At 35.3% G+C, this 21706-nt stretch overlaps 2 protein-coding genes across 5 annotated transcripts in view; one reads left to right on the forward strand and one right to left on the reverse strand.

Moving 5' to 3' along the window:
- LOC145686171 (BBSome complex member BBS4-like) overlaps nucleotides 1-1373 on the reverse strand; it is a 49572-nt gene extending 48199 nt beyond the window's left edge. Inside the window, exon 1 of one of the 2 annotated variants that reach the window (XM_081759198.1) lies at nucleotides 753-1373. The gene's annotated coding sequence lies outside the window, so the exon portion shown is untranslated. Of the gene's footprint in view, nucleotides 1-644 lie in introns of both variants that reach the window. The other variant, XM_081759191.1, reaches the window with a different exon arrangement.
- Nucleotides 1374-1632: 259 nt separating this feature from the next.
- The window catches only part of LOC145686183 (solute carrier family 35 member F5), a 48999-nt gene continuing 28925 nt past the window's right edge, over nucleotides 1633-21706 (forward strand). Inside the window, exons 1-6 of one of the 3 annotated variants that reach the window (XM_081759220.1) lie at nucleotides 1633-1767; nucleotides 8751-8908; nucleotides 10915-11052; nucleotides 12082-12138; nucleotides 13906-14016; nucleotides 17703-17855. In XM_081759220.1, the coding sequence (XP_081615346.1) occupies nucleotides 8777-8908; nucleotides 10915-11052; nucleotides 12082-12138; nucleotides 13906-14016; nucleotides 17703-17855 (591 nt within the window). In that variant the 5' untranslated portion in view covers nucleotides 1633-1767; nucleotides 8751-8776. Of the gene's footprint in view, nucleotides 1768-3097; nucleotides 3177-8750; nucleotides 8909-10914; nucleotides 11053-12081; nucleotides 12139-13905; nucleotides 14017-17702; nucleotides 17856-21706 lie in introns of those variants that run through there. The other 2 variants (XM_081759230.1, XM_081759211.1) reach the window with 2 other exon arrangements.

Consider the following 21706-nt stretch of genomic DNA (forward strand, 5'->3'; position numbering starts at 1 on the left):
CCATTTTTTCTTATTCTCAAACGGGACGCCTAAATGTCCCGTTTTTAAGCAAAATGACCCAGGTGTCCGGTAATTATTAGTCAAAATATAAATGATCAATGCAAATTCTACACTCTTCCGTACCAACACTCATTGGGAAGGTTTAGCCGTGCCTGGAACTTCTGAACATTCAAATGAGAATAGAGTGTTCTGTGGTTCAAGTGGGAATTCTGAGTGTTCAAGTAGTTAAAAGTATTGCTGGGTGATACTTAAGTTAAAAACACTGTGTTATCATTCTTACTTATGTATTTTGTAAATTGAAAACACTGCTGAGTCCCAAAATGCAATGTGGAAGTCATCTCCCTCCACCCCCACCGTCGCCGATTCGTATGCGTCCCGTTTTTGAAACTAAAAGTTCTGGTCACCTTGTACTACGATTACTACTGAGAACGACTCAAGAGATGAATGTGAGCAATGGAAGTATACAATAACCAATTACAGTGGACATGAAAACGATACCCGAATTTATAAATTTTATTCTACAGCCCAACTCTTTAATGCAAAATATTAGAACTGCTTCTGCTAAAGATTATTTGTGTACAGATACATACGAAATGATATAACTGTTATTATAAGTGAAGAAGAATGAATTTCATGTAACTTACTGATGCTTATGGCATGAGTAGACTTCTAAAATTCTAATTTTGAGGAAATTACATGATTGATATGCTCTTTTCTTCAGTATTCTTACATATTACATCCATTTTATATACCTTGATTACATCCGTTATCCCCCTCTTATCAATCTACAAACTTTCACTTCACTTCACTTCACGGGGAGGATAAAATCCCCCCTTTATATGTTCCCGGCAATAACGCCTTTGAACAAGGTTTGTAAGTAATGTATTCAGGTATTGAGATAATTAGTACAAAGGTAAAAGGTAGAAAGGTTAACAATTAATAGCAATTACAAAGTAAAAAAAGGATTATCGTAAAATGGTAATAAGTAAGTGTCACAATCGGGAAGAGAAAGTCAAAATCGGGAAAGTAAAGGTCAAAGTCGGGAAAGGAGTTCAGACAGTGAAAGAGGGCTGAAAGCCAAGTTGAACAGGGCAAAAGTTAGAGGAAAGTGGGAAGTGTAAAATGTAAAAAGAACAATGAGTATGAAAAGGAAGGGAGATGTATGTACGTATAAATGGAAGAGAAAATAGAAGTGTAGTGTAGGTGTATAGGAGATCCCACTCCACTCTCTTCCTCACGTAGCACCACAGCACACGAGGCACTCGACGGAACGGCCGCTGTCGAACTCTTAGCTACATTACAAACAATCTACAAACTTTATGCGCCTGCTATGCAGCCGAGACATAATGTTGACAAACAAGTGCAAAGCAGACGCTATCAATGTTGCCATACAACAATTTAAGATAAATTTATGTAAACGAGCCTACACCAATATGTCAGAATAAGTCGCTTTTATAATTAACACTAAAGCAGTATCTAATATATTTTTATTCTAACAAATTGGAGGCTTAATATTCATACAGTCACATGTTTATATCAAGCTAATACGATTATGCATTAAAACTCAACAATTTTATTGTGAGACACAGTCGACTAATGGTGAACTCTAGTGGCGTGAAGATAAAATGATACGCACGGCATTTGTTTCGTTGGAGAGCGAGACATCTATTGCTACTAAATGTAACAACTTTTTTCGATTCGTTGCGTGTGAGGTGTGTGTGGCATTTGTTGATGGGTGTTTTTAATTTCATGGTCGTATAGTGACAGGTGTGATTTTATCAATTAATATTAAAGTTTCCATTTGTTCATGCTTAAAATAATGAGGAAGAATTTGATTGGAAATAAATTTCAGATTACTGTTGTTCTCAGAGATTTCGTGAAACTATTCTTATTAAAATATGTATTTACCTACCATATTGAATTAGGTGTAAAAATAAATATTGAATAAATGTTATCAATCATAGTGCGGATTGGTCAGAGTGTAGGAGTACACTAATACCTCTCTTGACCTTTGATTTTACTGTATTTTAATTGTACACATGACAAAGTAAACAAGTTTAGCAACAAATAAACTAAAAGGAAGTGACTTCAGTGTAAGAAGAGGGAGTTGTATGTCGCAATCATACTTCATATTATTTTTTCTGTATTTTTTTTTTTGTTACACTATTCAGTAAGCTTTTTATTATTGTTGTTATGAGTTTATATTTGTAATGTGCATTTCAAATAGTATAATTTCGTTTGCTGAAAGTATTCGAATTATTCAATTGTTTTACGAACAGTATTTAGTGCAAGAGTTATCGTTCAGGATAACTAATGCCACTAGTACGCGTCTTTGACATGTTCGTTTCGTAAATTTAATATGTGCCATTAAATTTAATTTAGTGCCACATATTTACGATAGGGTTTGTATGTGTTTTGAGCAAGGTTGTGAAAATCATCTTTATTTTAAAGGAAAACCAAGCCCAGTGGGTTTTATTGGGCAAATATTGGGTTTTAATAAATTTTGTACGTACATTTAGAGCCGTATTCCTACTCATAATACCACTTAAGGGTTCATGTTCTATTGTAGATAATTGGAATGAGACTATGAAATTCCACTATCGCACAAAGGGATTTCATAAAGAACCATCCCCGTTTCGCAGGGGTGCCCACAAGGGGGGGCTATGACGCAAACTGCGTCATTGAAATATTTGGGGGGGTTAAAAATCTATATAAATATGTTTGATGGGGGGGGGGTAAAATTAATCGAAAAGAAGATTTTTTTCATGGAAGAACACCTACGGATAGACAATTAGGGGGGGGTGCGTCATGGACATAAGGGGGGGTGGGCACCACTGCGTTTCGTGGGAGACACTTTGCACTCGCTTCTATTTCGATTTCTTGAAAGGAGGAAATAGACAATTTTGTAAAGTGACAAAGATATCAATAATACTATATAATATTGAATATAAATCTGTAACACACAGGATTCAGTGATCACCAGTTCTAACTGAAGATTTTTCTCTCAGCTTCGTGTGGCAAATATCGGGACAATATCTCAGTTTAGCGTTAATCTTCTGCAGATGGTATGATAAATTAGACACACACGAACCTGTGTTTACCTGAACCTGAAATGACTAGGGTGGGGCATGATTTACGCCCTGTATGTGGAATATATCGTGGTGCAATATTATCAGGTAACAAACAAAATTTGTGCTGTTTTTGAGAACAGATACTTTTGTGCGTTAGTGTGGTCGACGTTACACAATATGGCGCTAAATTCGTTGTACGAAAACAGGGGTGATTCCTGAGAGAAAAACAAACAAAAGAAGTTCCAGTACACATAGGACGAAAAGCGTGTCGTTTACGTGTTATAGGCTGCCGAAAGCGTGGGAAAACAAACTTTAGAGTTAAATACTATTTTAATGCGCATTGTCTAATATTACTACTTGTAACTGTTGATCTCAAATATTCCTTATTTTCATGCGTTTTTTTTTTTTTTTTTTTTGCTTTTCAATAGATATGTATTAATACCGGTATGTATTGTATTAGTGCGCAAAACTCCGGTAATGCCCTTCAACTTTTTAAGTGTTGCAAACAACCCACTATTGAAAAATAACGAAAACAATCCTCATGTTTCTAACGAGCGCAATAAACAACACCCTACTACAGTGTTACGTAAATATACTTTTAGAGGGGACATTGGGGGTGGAGCCCCCTATCAGGTACATGTCCCTGGGACATCAAACATTACAAAACGCATACGAAAGTACTTTTTCCCTATACTAGGTTGCCACACAAAGGGATACTTATATTCATAAACTATGAATTTCTCTTAGCAAGAAATGCACTCTTACAGCGTTAGAAAGTGTTTCTTAAGGGAGGAATTGTATTAATGGGTCCAGGTTGACAGCCGGGCTGAATATAAAACATCAACCAACTTGTGCTAGTTAGCCACTAAAGAGCAAATGCTTTCTAAGCGAGTCAGCGCAGGAGCACAGTAGTGGGGGTGAGCGGTAGGAAGAGAGCACTGGCTTCTGCGACGGCGGGTATATGCATAAACGAGGGTAGTGGAAAAAAACAAAACACATGGTTTGTGTATGGCACAGCTTTATGACACTTACATGGTCCGTTTGTATACTGTCTTCACATAGCATTCACTTCATCACATCGTTTCTTTCATCATACGGGATATTACGTAGTAAAGAACACTTATTTCGTATTTCTACCTTATTATACATGTAAGAGCTAAGGTCCCGATATATTTTGATAATTTGTTCAATCCTATTATGAAATCAAGCAACATTTTTCCGTCAATTTTCTCCATAAAATGAGATAGTCCTAGCACCTAAAATTTTGCCTCATTTCACTACATTTGGTTCATATACAACTCTCGTCTTATCAGTATCCGCTCTAAATTTCTGTATTTCCCTCCATTACTGCAGCATACGTATCCTAGGTTAGTTAGTTAAGACTGTAAGTTTGAAACAATGCCATAGTATGTTTGTTTACCTTATATCAATACTAAAACTCAGTGTCTAGCATTTAACTTCGTTTTCCTCCCTAATTAATCATCGTACACTATGACCTTTATTATCTTTTTTGTTACTCTTATGTTGACGTTTTATCTGTTTCTGTTTAATTCACCGCAAATTTTGTAATTCTGGCCTGCCATCTGCGGCAGTCAACCCCAAGTTAGGAGCCAGAGATGAAAGAAAACGGCTTTATTAATTCTTTTGGCACAAACTCTGTGTTACGCACACATACCATCAATTATTTCCTAGAACGTATGCTTGCTTCAAAGTGATTTTGTTGTTTGTTTATTTTATGTTTAGAGGGTATGATATTGTAACAAATTCCGCCCTTTGCGTTTGTCGAAAGAAAGTGATGACGTCCCTTCAAAGGTCTTGAAACGAAGCCACGTTTTTGGGGTAGATAGAGCTATTTCCGTCTTCGCTTCGTAGAAGTGGAAAGAAAAGAAAGTATCAGTATTATTCGTTGGTACTTTTGGTCTACAGTTAACTGACTTTTTTTTTTTTTTTTTTTGTCTCGTAGAGCGGGCTCAGCGTGATCCCCAGTGAGGTTAACGTGTAAGATTTCAATCTAGCACAAGCCTCATTGAGAATAGCAATTCCGGACTTGCGTGAGCCTCATTGGAAATAGTAACCGCGATCCTCATTGAAGATATTGAGTCTAAGCCAGAGTAATCCCTGATTACAGCATGGCCAAAAGAATGGCGTATAAATCATCGTACTCAGATGAATAGTACTAAAACAATAGCTATTTAACTGAAAGTCAACTTAAACAAGAAATACAACTCACTGAACAAGGCAATGTTTATTTAAAAATAATAAATGTGTAAACAGTTTCGCCAACTAACTGAACATATTGGCTTCATCAGACTCTGTAAAAAACTACAGGGAGTTGCGTATTTTTTAAAATTTCTATTATGATTAGCTGAGTCTATTCTGACCAGTCAATCAGCGTTCAGAACTAGTTTGTACGATCTTGTTCTATTTCTACGCAACTCCCTCTTGTTTGTTACAGTGTCTGATGAAGTCAATATGTTCAGTTAGTTGGCGAAACTGTTACACATTCATTATTTTTAAATAAACGTTGCTTTGTTCAGTAACTGCTTCATACTAGCTTTGTTATCTTAAGTAACTTAAACTAGAAATACAACTCACTGAACAAAGCAACAACAACTGAACATATTGGTTTCATCAAACACTGTAACAAACTACAGGGAGTTGCGTATTTTTTTAAAATTTCTATTATGATTAGCTGAGTCTATTCTGACCAGCCAATCAGCGTTCAGAACTAGTTTCTAGGATCTTGTTATATTTCTACGCAACTCCCTCTTATTTGTTACAGTGTCTGATGAAGTCAATATGTTCAGTTAGTTGGCGAAACTGTTACACATTCATTATTTTTTTAAATAAACGTTGCTTTGTTCAGTAACTGCTTCATACTAGCTTTGTTATCTTAAATAACGTAAACTAGAAATACAAATCATTGAACAAAGCAACGTTTATTTAAAAATAATAACTGTGTAACAATTTCGCCAACTAACTGAACATATTGGCTTGATCAGACACTGTAAACGTTTTCTCCGATATTGACATTTTACTAATTCTTTCAGGATCATTCATTAACCATCCATCTCCTTTAGCCTAAAAGATTAAGTTCTAGTGCAAAATCAAATTATACCTAATATCTGTAAAGCATTTTACACTTAATGTGTAAAAATAAGTATATATAAATTTGTACCGTACCTTAATGAGGAAATTTGATTATTTCATGGGTCGTTTCGGCTTGTGTACTGAATCTTTCTAACGCTGATTTATTTACACATGTTCGTTGATACCAAAGTTCTTTTACATCCGTATTGATTTCTTGAACAAAATATGCGGTCTAAACCGTACCCCTAGATACAGTTTGCCATCCAATTTTATACCCCTGAAGCTGTTTAAAAGATTTTAAATCGAAATGAACTTATTAAACTTAATACACATGTTCTGTTGATTTAAAAGGGGGAAAAATAGAGGCTCAACAAAAGGATAATCAGTGTGCCAATCAAAAGACTATTTACAGGAGGATAAAGCACACATCCGAAAAAATTAACATAGGAAATTTCAAAACATATAGGAGACATCCAGTTCTACTGAGTGTGATTTTCCCCTCATCCTCCCTGATAATTCGCACACTGAGGACGATGTTAAAATAATAATAATAATAATAATAATAATAATAATAATAATAAAAACTGCAAGTAACTTTAGAACTAACCTGTTCATGAGATGACTGAGCTTGTTTCTGGGTCGCCAGCTCCTCGATTCTTAGTCGAATCTTCGAGAGGGCGAGAATCAGAGCTGATTCTGGATTTCTGAGACTGTATGCAATAAATGTTAACCGATTACTTGGAATCGTTAACCGATTATTAGACGCGCGTGACGTGATCTCGAAAATCACTCACTGGAAAGAAAAAAAAAATCTCCAACTATGATCATTCAATAAATATTGGAAATATGCTTATTTTAAGATTACGTACCCCCAGAAATATCTTTGTATACCTTCAGGGTACGCGTAGCCCCGGTTGAGTAGCACTGGTCTAAACACCACTAAGTGTTTTTTATATCATTGGGGAGTAAATTAGCTAAATGAAATTGTACAAAAAAAAAAAAAAAAAGTTTAATTCATGAAATAATTCACCAAGATGTCGCCATCTTTGTTGATCGGCAGAAGGCTACAGAAGACCAAGCCGAAATGATAGTCTGAATGAAATATTTGAATCTGCTCATTAATGTAGGAATTTTATAATATCTAATTTCTCTCTGTTTCAATGTTTTTTATTGCCTAACGGTTTCAATGCAGTGAGGCTAATGTTAGATTTTCGGGTGCGAGAAGGAGATTTAGCTAGGTCTCGACTTCGTGATGGATGTAGCAGGGTTGGCTGGTTTAAACCAAAAAACAAAAAAATGTTCGTAAAAGTGTAAGTGTTTGTAAAATTTTGATGGACACACATTTGTGGGTTATCACGTTTCACTCCCGTATATTATTCGTATTATATTCAGACCTAAATTCCCCATTCATTACTCAAAAAGATTATACTACAAAAGCAATTTTTTTTTATAAGTTTATAAATGTTTATTTTGTGATTTTTTGTAGTTGTTATTATTGTTATGTAATTGCAATCGAAGAAAAATTCTAAATATTGTTTCGTTTTAATGTTTACTATTGATAAAATACATCGAAAATGCCGTACTTTTTGTGTGTGTGTGTGGGGGGGCGGGGTCATACAGACCCCACGAGAGGCATTTAGTGAAATAAGTATCTTTGGTATCTATTTATGTATAAATGAGTCTGAGCCAAAGTGGACTCAAATAATTCGTATCTTTATTCACTTTTCTTATTGATATGCAGATTAAGTCGGTGTATTTCTTTAATTTGGACCAATAAAAGTCGTTGTTAAACTAACTTGAACTAACTTAGTTCTTCTGTACTCCGTAGTACTTTGAAATTGTTCATATGTAATTCTATGTAATGGTTTCACTTGTGCAACTGTTTATCTTTTTGTCCTTCTGAAATGACTCTTGACAGTTAAATTAAGAAGCATGTAAAGATCAGTACAACGTATTTTTTTTTATCAGGATTCCTTCGTTAGTGAGTCGGCAGACGTATCGCATTTGTGGCCAATTAGTCTTGGTTCCGAGTTCAAATGGAGGACAATTTCTCTAGGATGTAACTCGAGAAGCGGTTTTTATTCCGCTTTAAGCTTATGTGACCCCTTCCAGCATAACCCGGTTGTTGCATAATAACATCAAGGCGAAACAAACTTATTTCTGTCCATATATGATATGAATATATATGGCAAATTATTTAAACCAAAAAAACCTGGTTTAAACAAAAAAAACGGTTTTTTTTGGTTTTTTTAAATAAAAACCATGGTTTTTGCCAACCCTGGGATGTAGTCTCAGAACTTCGTTGAATGTAAGCTGGAAGTAATGAATTTATGGAGGCTGAATCCAGAGGGTTTGTTTGTTTTATTTGTTGAGGTTTAGAAATCTTAAATAACACATTGTTATAAATCAATGAATGTTTTAGGTAAGTTATGCTTTGGTGTTTGTTTATACAGTGTGTTAAAACTTCTGTCTTCTTTTTCCCTGTAATCAACACTCTTTCATTAATGTATAATGACTTTTTGACGCTGCCTAATTTTAATGAGTTCGTGTGGTAATAAATTTAAATATATATATATATATATCTTTCAGTGTCGTCTACAGACCATGAAACCGAGATGACTGTGACGGTGAACCGGGGGCTGGGTGCCAATGCAATGACAATGAGTAAATCACAGAGACTTTTGCTTGGACTTCTAGTCCTTCTCCTGGTAGATGTTATTTGGGTGGCCTCGTCTGAATTAACCAAGGTAAGTACTACTAAGATTTTGCTGTCATTGTACATATTCTTCGTTGCACTTGGCCCGGACGGTACGTTAAATTTTCAGTTGTTTTAACGCAATAATTGAAGAGCCGTTAGAACTAAAGAAGTAGAAGATTGTAGGTTAACAAAAACCAGAAACAACAGCGTTGGAAGTCGATTCGCTGACAACTCATTGTCCAGTTGAACGTGTGTCATTACGTAGTAGAGCTCTTAGCGGTAGGGTTGCTAAGTTTTTTAGATAGAAAATAGTAACTATTTTTAAGGTTATGAAAAGGAAGATAAATAATATTGAGACTTTACATATAACTAACACACACATGGTTTCACACAGTAACGTCAAATAATTTTAATTAGAACCTAGGGCAGTTTCATTAAAAATAATTACAACTCATAAAACATAATAAAATATAATACAGTTCCTGGTGGTGGATCCTATGTTTAGCTGTAAGTCTTCGTCTCACTTAGCCTCGGTGCTGGAAGGAACACCAAACTCCAATCCAACCAAGTATTATACAGGGTGTTTCAAAAAGAATGACCTGATTTTAGAAGTCCATATGTATTGATAAAAACACTATAAAAATGGGATAAATTGCAAAATACTCACAAAATCTTAATGTTCTGCGTGTCCACCAGCAGTAGCATGAAGAACATCTAGACAATAGCTAAATTCGTTATATATAATGTATCTTCGAGGCTGACCTGGACTTTCCTTTGCACAGGCGTCCTGTCTCTTGAGATTGGCGATACCAACGACGAATGTTTTTGAGTACAGGCAGACCAATACCAAAACGCCGACGAAAAGCACGCTGGACCGAAATCACTGACTCAGTCTTTGCAAAGTGCAGCACACAAAACGCCTTCTGTTGAGCAGACGCCATCTTACTTCTGGCTGATTACAAACTGAGAGGACGCATTGACTGCCATCTACCGGCGATTTTCTGAAACTAGACCACCCCCATTCAAACAGCACTCATTCCCTTGCCGATACATCCCATGTTCTGTAATTATTACCGTCCAAAACCAGTCATTCTTTTTGAAACACGGTGTAGTACTCAAATCTTTGCTGTCTTTTGATTGCATTTTAATGATAACTTCACATCTCTTTAACAGTCCGATATTTTTTATACACATTTAAAGAATTCGTGTAGGACATATCGAAATTCACAGTCACTTGGAGTTATGCTTTTATTAGTTTACAGTAGCTTCTGTTCCTGACATCAATAAGTCATGATCGGTTGGAACTACGACGTGATCGAGACAAGTTGACAGATAGAAGCTAAGATTCTAAAATCGCATTATTCTTAAATATTAAGATTCGGGTGCCGCTTGCATAGGTTATAAAAACGTAATCTGTTGGATTTTTCTCTAAATATTAAGGTATATCGCTGGGTTGTGTTGTTAACAGTCTGTGAAAAATCATTATTATTATTATTATTATTATTATCCCCTGATTATTATTATTATTATTGATTATTATTATTATCCCCTGATTATTATTATTATTTTTGCACTAACTTTTAAAAATTTTTTAAAGTGTCCATTACGATTATATCTTTTATTTATTAAAAAAAAAAAAAGAATTCGTACAGTGATAATAAATACTTATAACGTAAACTGTGCCAGAAAAACATAAAACTTACAGGAAAAACGTAAATTCTGCCAACCCTACTTCACGGTCTGAGGAAGACTGCATTATTTAAGTACTAAAATCGTATGCGAGTAAACTCTTCTTTAAAAGTACATAATCCTAGTACTACATTATAAATAAATTAAGGACGAAAATACTCGGGCTGCACATTTAGCAATTGTGGGTTCAGTACTTTGGTGCCGGTGACAGCAAGTTATGGTGGTAAGTTTCCCACGTAAGAAGGATTTGGATTTTAAATGTTATAAGACTAAACTTTTTAGCTCCATTAAGACGTTAACTAGTATATTTGCGGGTACATAAATAAAAAAAGTACTAATTAAATTTCATTATTTTTTTCTTTACAGTATATTTACATCAATGCCGATTATAAAAAGCCTTTCTTCAGTACCTACATGAAAACTTCAATGTTTACGTTGTACTTACTAGGATTTTTCTTTTGGCATCCATGGAGAGAACAATGTCAAAAGCAAACCACATATATGGTAAGTGAATTTCTCCTTTATTCGTTTCCTCACATTCATTCATTTCCGCTGCACAGGGTATTTAACAAAATAATATTTCATGCTCCCATCTCCATACTCAATAGGAGAGACCAAGAAAACCCTGGCTTGAGTAGCGATCGTGAAATTTAAGCCAGGGTTTTAATATTAACTAGTCGTAACTGATTACATACTTGTGTTCGTTAATATAGGCAGGGCTCCTTTTTTGTTAGAAACGTAGACTTAACTGTTTCATGCTACATTGTGTTCTTACTAGTTTTACGTCCGATGTTTATTTCATTTAGTTTAATGGAGAAGAGTTTTTTATGTTACCGAGTATTATTCAGTTAGGAATGAAAGGCGGAATTAGTCTGTTTCGAGTCTCAAAAGAAATAACATTTTTCAAGTGTAAAGGCTTAATATTTTGCTATAAGCTCTTCAAGCTAAAGGAGACTATGCTGAAATGAATGACATTGCAATCAAATCTGATAATTACTACTTTTTTTTTTAAATTCCATTTCATCAATTGCATCAATAATATTCAGTTTATTTTTCTCTTTCTGTCGTTTACATTTCTTACGCTACTAGATATAAATACGGGACATGAAATATTATTTTATGAAATTTTAGCTGAAACCTAGTTTAATTCTTGTTTTAAGTATCGTATCGATATTTTTTAATCTATTTATTTATTCCTTTATTTATTTTGTAACCCCATTATATAGTAGTTTTATTAATGTTTTAAGTAGATTTTGATTTTCTCTTTCTGCCGGTAACATTAATTCTCGTTTACTAAGACATTCTTTTTAATACTTTCAATGAGTGTAGAGAGCATTCAGTAAGTTTCAGTACTACGGTACTAATTATTAAAAATAAATAAATAAAAGGCCAGAAATATCATAACAATATTCCTTTCTTAAAGAACGAAGTTATCATGTAATGAAGTCATGTATTTTCCTGTATACATATGTATGGTGTATATATATATATATATATATGTACTTCTTTTGATAATATGTATTTCTGTTACAGTTTGTTGATCCGAACTCAGACGATGAAAATTTTTATACAGAGGGAAACACAAGCTTAGTAAGTTCAATATTTTAATCTTCTACTGAAAATACCAATAACATGCAATAGAAATAGACGAAAGAGCCATTCATACTTTGTGTACTTAATTGTGGCATTTATAATTCAATAATGCCATGGAATGTATTTCTAAAATCATTGGATGGATCAAGTAATATCGTCAGCTCCAATATCAACAGAGCTTTATAGTTCCAAACAATTTATCTATTGTTCGAAACAGCTCGTGGTTGCGAGGTAAAGAAAGTGATCGGGCGCACCGTTTTAGCTTAATTAAAGTTCCGACGCTGATACTCCTGACTTGGACTCATCCATGTGTTTACCCATGTTGACTTGGAAGCACGTGGAGTTAATGATGTATTGCAGTTTAGCACAAGCCCCTGAAACTCTCCAATCACTGACAGCTTTTCGTTATTGGTTAGGGTACCATAAGTTACTCTTGCCACCTTTTATCTTTCTACAGAAGTTAGTACTTTTTGAAAAACTGAACTTATTCCCGGTGGAGACATTCGGTCGAAAAGGTGTAACATCTTTCTTAGGCCAGCCATTCTGAGTGAGGTTTTCCAAGGTTTTCATCATTCTCACAAGGTAAATGCCAGGATGGTACCTAACAATGGTCCCAGGGCGCTTTCTTCCTTCCCCCATTCCTTTCTTCGTCTCCAATTCCCCGGGCAGTGTAATCACGAAGGAACATCATCTCTCTTATGTGTGACGGGCTAACATGGCCATAGATGCCGAAAGCCCAGAAATCTAATCCATAATCCGCAATTTAAAAATTTGCTATGCAGTTGAACAGCTGGTAAAATATTATACATATGACTTTGTGTAGTAGGCGTGGCCATAGCCGACTATTTTTTAAGGACGTGAAGTCAACAGCAGCCAACGTGAGGTTTACTGTCTTCTGCTTTATGTAGTAGTGCTACGTGATTAGAGAACGCTTCATCACAGCGACACGACTCTAGTTGAGTAAGCGCAGCAAGCAGATCAAAATTCATTGTGTGCTACATGTGTTGTAGTGTTGTATTTTACTTAGAACTCACCGGCAATGGGAAATCTAGCTCGGAGGGGGGGACTAGACCCCACAATTTTTTGAATGATAAAAATAATTGATGCTATTATTTATATATTTTTGAAAGTTCATAGTAAGGTTGCCTTTGATTCTTTATTGGACACTTCTAGGAAAACATTAATTCTCCGACAATTTCTACCTTGAAAATTATTATTATTATTATTATTTTTTTTTTTTGCCATATAAACCGCAATATGTAGTGACTAATCTGTTTAGCTACCATACTGTAAATACCTGCAACTTGTTAATTGCTAATTCGTACTTCATGCCTAACTGGTGAACGAATGATCCATTTTTTATCCCTAGTTCCTGGTAACGAATTGCGTAAACGGATTTCAAATTGAAATGATTTGTGTAAAATAATGATATGCCTATCATAGTCTGGATTCTTGCTTCCCCCCCCCCCCCCCCCTCAGTTTCTGCTTTCTAGATCCGCCACTGTCCACCGAAAGAAAGAAAAAAAAATCTGTTAACAGTGGTGAAAGTGCATTATACGTGATCTGTCTATAGAAGTATAGTTATGTTAAGTATAGTTAAGAATAATGATATTAGCCTAGTCAAGTAGTTTGCATGTTCAGCTTTTTATTTAACGTTACGTATCACTTCGATGTCATTCATATAATATTTAAAAAAAAATAATTAGAACGAGACTGTATTTCTTTATGTATTCGTAATAAAATTCTTATATTCTTTTCTAACAGAGCGATCCTACTTTTGTCCCGATTAAATTTCCTGAAACTGGGGACAGGAGCTCAGGAACAGAAAGTGACGATTCATCTGTAAAGTCCGTACGCTTTAGTAAGTTAGCCGAGGTAAGTTATAAAATAGCTTCCCATATTAAGGGATTCATTTCCGATAGTTTTTGAAATTTATTCCTTAAGAGGTTGTTCGCTTCATTTTCTAATGGCGTAGTTACTGCTTGCATATAATAAACATCGACTGGGGTTCGACTTGCGGCGAGAGCACAGAATAACAACATACGTCACCGAGGGTAATATTAGTAGTAGGAGGAGGAGGAGGAAGAACAACAGCGATCAGCCACATGCAACACTGTATTAGATTAAGAACTATCAAGTACGAGTTATACACAGGTACGAGAATTATACAGGGCGTTTCAAAAAGAATGACCTAATTTTATAAAAGTTCATATATATTGATAAAAACACTTTAAAAAAAATGGTATAAATTGCGAAATACTCACAAAATCTTTAAGTTTTAGCTATGCTATTACAAATGTTCTGTGTGTCCACCAGCAGCAGCACGAACATCATCTAGATGATAGCTAAATTCCATCATTTCATCAGAAGTGGGAGACTGACTCTTACCTTTGCACAAGTACCCTGTCTCTTCAAATGCCGACGACGAATGTTTTTGTTTGCTGGCGGATCAATGCCAATACGCCTTCTGTTGAGCGGACGCCATCTTACTTCTGACTGAGTCCAAACTGGGAAGACACATTGACTGACATCTAACGGCAATTTTCTGAAACTAGGCCACGCCCATTCAAATAACACTCATTTCCTTACCGGCACTTCCATGTTCCGTAATTATTGCCGTCCAAAATCAGGTCATTGTTTTTGAAACACGGTGTATAACCAGAAAAGAAATTGTACGCCGATCAAATTTACTGAAGTCGAGGTTTGCTCAGGAATACTAACATTATTGTTAAAGTACGTGAAAATACAATTAATGAGGTATTTTATATTCTAGTTTTTCTCCAAAGTTTCTTAATAACCCACCAAAGTAAAGCTATTACAATTGTTAATGCACTTTCTCCTTGTTTTCTTCTAAAAATGGAAGTCTTTAGTAAAATAGTTTCAAACCAGATACGCTGTTGTGTTTTTCCTCCTCTCTAATGTTTCGCCATTTACCACATATCGTTTTTCATTATGTCGAACTTTAAAATTATTGCTCATTATTCATAAGTAAAAGTGGTAAAATCGTATCTAGTTTTATAGGCATAAATATGTAATGAATATCTTTTAGATTTGTTGAGTCTTTTGAGCTTGTGCTTTGGCTATAGACTTCCATACTACAGCTGAATGCTCTAATTTTTATCTATCTAAAATTTTGTACAAACAAATATAGTATTTTTAAAATGCTTAGATAGGCTTATAAGATAGCCTACAAGTTTCGGTGCATCTGCGTATTTTTATATGATCATCAAACAAAAGATTGTGTTATATGTTGGTTCTTCTTTCGTAATAAAAATGAATAAATAATTATTTAAGAATTTTTAGATGTAGACGCAAGGACATTTTACACCGGCATCATCATTAATGAGAACTGGAAAATAATTTTGAGCAGTAAAATCGGCTAGCGCATAGGGAATAACGGAACATTCGCCTGGCGAAGGTGAAGAAAATTATTAGAATGATCAGTCACGGGATTTAAACTTCGAATCTCCCTATTACGAGTTCAGAAGGTCAATTTTTCGCCTACTCTGACTCATATATCGAAGATCGGAGTAGCTAAGATAAAAAGAAATACAGTGAAACCTGTCTATGTTGGCCACCATCGGTTTCATTGAAAAGTGGCCAACTTACAGAAAATAAGTGTGATTGTATTTTTAGAATAGGATTTCTAGTATCACTTGATTGTAAAATTTAAATAAGCAATGGCACAACAGCTTTTAAATAATGTATATAGAGTAATCATAACAATATACAGTACTGGAAAAAATTACTACAGTATGTTTACTATATGTACTAGTCTGATACACTGAATTATTCGTATAGAAAACACATTAACACAAACAACCATAAAATGGAAACTGTACGCAATTTATTGAAAAAGATATTGTAGCACACTGAGATACTCAGATTGAAAATAAGTAAAGCAAAATTATAAATTAAACAATTTATATGCAGTTTATATGACTTTTTGTCGACAGTGACAAATACTTTCTGTAGATATCTTTCGAAAAAATAGCAAATCATTTATTATACAAATTTATTCATGGTGGTTCATACTAAACGTATTTAATTTATTCTTTTTGGCATATATGCACATTCAAATTTTGTAGTTAACAACCTCTTGTTAATAAGCTACAAGTGTTTCCCTCGGAGCATTGTTTTGAGAATGATGGTAAGGAAATTCATATCTCAAACCTCCGCTACCTTTCGACAACGTGTCAGGTCCCGATAGTTGACAATTGACATGGCTTTGACTGGGAATTTTTCAGAATTACTGAAGCTCCCCACTGATGAAAGGAGCCGATATAGCTAATGGTTTCACCAAAACAGATAGGGTAAACAAATAGGAACAACCATTTCCTGAATTCCTGTACGTGCTTTTTCTTATTCTCTTATTCACAGTTTCCTTCACCACCCCTTTATCAAGGTAGTGTTCTGTCCATTGACCTCCAAGAACAAATCGTGGGAATCCATTCTTCTTGTCTCCCGTCACAAATACAGAACATCTGCCTCTCATATGAGAATACGAAAGAGTTAAGAAAAATAACAAAACGGTATTTCGCGTGGCCAAGATACGCAGGTAAATTTATTATCATCATCATAGGGTAAACATTGCTTCAATGCGGCCAACTTCCAAGATAGATAGGTGACCAACTTACAGAGTACTAAGTAACAAATGTCTTATGGGAAAATGCAGGTTCAAGACGAATTAGGCCAAGATAAGCAGGTGGCCAACTTAGAGAGGTGGCCAAGTTGACAGGTTTTACTGTACATAAATAAAAATGAAATAATCGGTTTTATAACATGCGATTTATAGATGCGAATGCAATTTACAAAAAAATGAAAAAGTACACGACTGTACTGAGAATCGAACCTGAGTGTTTGGCTTGCTATCCGAAGCGTTAACCAGTACGCTATCCTTAACCACTACATTTGCAATCGATTGTCTGAATGCTAAGTACCAGCTTCAAAAGTGATAAAGTGTTGTATACCTGTTCAGAAAGCGGATTGAGAAGCACGGTAATTAACTTCGGCACGGTAAGTCGAAGACTGGTTCGATTCTTGGTCGTGCATTTTTCACTATGGATATCAGTACGCCATGACATAATTAATTGAGTCGTTTCAGATAGTAAGAGCCAACCTAGCAAAAGTTACATGCAATCCGAACACTCCGAAATTAAATTTCAGGTGTTAGAGTAGCAATACCAAACTTCTCTGTTGCAGTCAGTTTTCTTGTGTGTGGAAGTCGTTTCTATTTGCTTTAGAAAATATGGTTTCAAAAGAAATGAACGATTATCTTTACCATTCAGAATGCATTATTAAGAAACAAGCCTGTGTCGAGTTCATCCTTACCACCTGGAATGCCTCAATTGTATCAGCCGTCAGCACAGTAATCTGGAACACGCACTATGGCGTAATTTATAAGCACTGATAGTACAGTGTATCTTGTTATAGTCATACCGAAATTCAGTTAACAAGCAAAATGTGTTCTCTCTCTTTTATCTTTATAGAATGCATGTATGATACATTTATGATTAAACTGAAGTTGTGTGTGTACAAAATAGTGATAAGTAACTTTTCAGGTTCGTCACATGTCTGAAGTAGATGCAACTGAGGCCTTGCTTGCAAGACTGTCCTACCAAGCAAGTATTCGGGCAGGGGAAGTAGCTCGGCGAGCAGCGAATAAATTTTCCGTTCAAGAGGTAGCGAAGATAGCTCTTATGTTTTGTATATTGGTAAGTCAATAACCTTATTCAATTTAAAATAATAGCTTGATGAATTTCGCATGTTTGAATTGTTTTATCTTTTAGTTATGTTTAGAAGCTTTTAATGCAAATTAGTAGAAAGTTCAGATTTTTTAAAATCTAAGAAGCGCTTTGAAAAGAGAATAGAAATCAGCTATCATTTTAGTAGTAATATGTGGTCTGTCCAATAAATACGCGAACTGATGTCCTAAACACTGTATTTTACAAAATTAGGGTACATCAATCTTATCCCCTTTAAAATACTCTCCCCCCTTCAAAATACTCTCCATTTGTAGCAATACACTTGTCCCACCTCCATATTCATTGTTGAAAACATCCTTGGAAGTCTTCAGAAGTCAGGCTCTGTAGGTACCTTATCGTTTCACGTTTTATCGTCTTCACGTCTTTCCAGTGCCGCTTCTGCATAACCATTTTACTCATACAGCCATGATTCATCACCAGTGATGATGATCTGAAGGAAACCGGAAGTTTGAACGGAGTTTTCCTAGTCGGTGTAGCATTCGGTCCTTCGTAGCGTATGGTCGGGTGTTAGGAACTTTGGACAGTTTTTTCACACAGTTTTCTTAACTTCAAATGTTCTCTTAAAATTGTGTGCGTAGATGATTTTCCTAAATTCAGTTGATCAGCAGTCATCCGGACAGTTAATCGACGATCGGAAAGCACAAGATACCGCGCACTTCGATGTTGTCTTCAACACAGTAGGTCGATGGTCGTCCTGGCCTTGCCTCATCCTTGCAGTCTTAACGACCCTCACTGAAACGCTTGATCTACTTAAACAGAGCTGTTTTCTTCAATACGTTATTTCCATAAATAGCTTTCAACATTTCATGAACTTCTGAGAGCTTTTTCCAAGTTTCAGCAAAAAATTGATGTTGATTCGTTGTTGCGTCTGTTCATTAATATCCATCATCGGCACGAACAAAAACGACACTACAAACCAATGCCACCTCTAGCTGTACGCTCGCCTTGACTGACTGGCGGCTACTGCCGCTCCAGTGGGTGCCTGACAATAGAGCAGTAAGTGCGCATGGCCTAACTTCAACTCAAGTTGATCCTACTACCTCAGTTCGCGTTTTTATTGGACAGACCACGTATACCACGTGTTATTAATTATGTGTATTTAGATTTATAGTTAAGTATGAGAAATTGATCGTAGGATTCACAGCTCTCTGTAGATGCAGTCTGGTATTTGAAAAAGGATTGTATATCATGAGGTAGTGTGTCGCTTTCTGTACAATTATATCACTTTTCATTAGGTAAAGCTGTAACTTAGGCGCTGATATAAACCTTACAGCATTTACTTAAATAAATTTAATAAATTTAAATCGAAGTAATTTATTTGAATTCAGTTTCAAATGCAGCACTACTATCCTATCCATTTCATAAAGATAGGCCCCTGACTTCGCAGTGCTTCCGTGACGTTCACCCAAAATTTATATTGCATTGTCGTACCTCGTTGGAATTGCTGGAATGTTGTCTTTTCAATACTTAAGACAAAAATTTTCTTTGTACTGTGTAGTGAGAAAAAAATATAAATTAATGTAAAAGTGCGTATTTTATAGTACTTTTTTTTTTTTTTTGGTAAATCAATGTTTATAGGACTATATCTCGGAAACGAGATCACGTGAAATAATTTCCTGTACACGATATGTTGGTGCATCCATTAACTTTAAGTTGTGAAAAGTTCAATTTTCATCCCTTGATACTTTTTGTGTAATTAAAATAAATGTATGACGCTCTGATCTCCTTTACCGTGGTAGGTAGAGAAACGTACAAAACACAGTTGGAAAATTTGGAACTCCAGTGTTCCAAATATTTGGAATTTTTAACAAAAAGGGTTTAGTTGGTAGCGTATTTATTAGAAAAAAAATGTTTATTGCAACATATTTTGTCCGTTAAGCGGAGAACCATGTTGCAGCCCAGCCTTTAAATTCCGCGCGCTTATATGAAGAAACAGCATACAGTAACTGGAAGTGTGGTAATGATGTTGTGCTGTTGTCGCGTTCAGAAAGCTTGCAGCGCGAAGCCTACTTTATAAGAATATAATAGGAAAAAGTATTTAAGCTTTCATAACCTTTCACAACATCTTAAAAATAATAATAATGCATGTACGTATCTCAATATAATCGAAATAAGACGTTGAAGTAACACATCCAAAAACTCATCTCTTAATCTATTTAACTCATTCACTTTCGTCACTTGTTGACTCATCACAGTTCCTGCTACCTTCCTGGACACTTATTAACAATGGCTCCATTTCTACCTCAAGATCTATCAGTACACACACTTTCCAGCTTACGAATATGTTAAAGGAAAAAAAGAAATGTAGCCTTGGCAATCACGCGTTCACCCAATTGTTCTGCGATGAATTCCCCTGCCGAATGTAATAGAAACTCCTGGGTCCTTTGTTTTCTTCCAACGAAAGAAAACTATGCAATGTGTAGAAGGCTGTTTTTGCGTCTAATCACGTCGCACTGATTACGTTTTTAACACTTCCCTTAGGTTCGTAGGCGTCAAAAACTTACACACGCACTCACGTCATATGTGTTCTTTTAAGTGAGACGGGCGAATGTACATTTTTCCTTCGTGTTTCTCGTGCTTTTTTATTTTAAAAAAAATTTAAAAAAGTAAAATAAAAAAACTGAATATTCCTTCTACGAGCGGCGGTATTACAGAAGGAAGTGGCAAAATTTTGAGCGATAACGAAATCGCAGATCTGATGAATGATTCCGAATCAGACGGTTATGAGTTAGATAGTACTGAATAGTAATGACATTGAATATTCTGTGCTCGGTGGCGTATCCGGAAGTGAACAAGATAGTAACTCTGTTTCAAGTGAACCTGAGGTTGCGCCGGGAAAGAAAAAACGCGTCGTTCCTATTTGAAGGTAGATTTTGATGTAGCTTGGAGCGATAAAATTCCCGACAAAAATGCAAAACCCTTGTTTAGTGGTGTCCTGAAAATTAATCAAAATGCTGGGCTATATACAGAGAATTCCCCACATAAAGTGTTTCAGCTATTTTTACTGATGAAGTTAATTTTAAAGTAGAAGTTAGTAAAAAAAAGTTGAGTTGATTTTAGCGTCCCGTTCAGCAGCGAAGCTATATGAAACGTGGACCTACTGATTAACATGGAATCCAAACCACGTGAGCTTTCACCGGGAATAGTAGAGAAAGAAATGAATCAGCAGATTGAAAAAAAGAAAAACTACTAAAACAAAAATCTTTGTTTTCTAAGTGAAAACATGTTACTTCAATTGAATCGGTGAGTAGAAAATGGAGAATATTCCCCAACACGTTACTTTTGAAAAATGAAAAGTAAAACTGTTTACCAGAAATACCATTGCTTACGTAAAAATATCTGTATGGGAGATTTGTAGCGTATATTAAGACCTTTCATTTCCCAAAATTGCAAAAACGTAATGGAATTGGATATTTAGTTATAGAGAAATTGTTATCGTGGAATGTTATCCTTTATTTTTGTAATGTTCTCCTTTTTCTACTCACCGATTCAATTGAAAACAATAAAATTTTTACACATGTGCTTTGTACGGAAGCGAGCCTTACGCGATTTTTACAAATCAACTACGTAAGAGCTATTAGTATGTCTGTCAAATGGTGGAAGAAGCTGTTTTTTCTGCTGTTTGACTTATCGCATGTCAATGCTCACATACTGTACAGGAAGAAAGCAGGAAAACATATAGCACTTCGAACTTTTTATGCGAAAGTAGCAGAAAAACTGCTGCACTCAGGAGGCATTGAAGTACAGGGACTACCCCAGTCTTCAGTCGGTTTAGCAAGGTTGGTAGCAAGGGGCCATTA

The sequence above is a fragment of the Thermobia domestica genome, chromosome 1 (genome assembly GCF_964235325.1).
Source record: "Thermobia domestica chromosome 1, izTheDome1.hap1.1, whole genome shotgun sequence".
Taxonomy (NCBI): Eukaryota; Metazoa; Arthropoda; class Insecta; order Zygentoma; family Lepismatidae; genus Thermobia; species Thermobia domestica.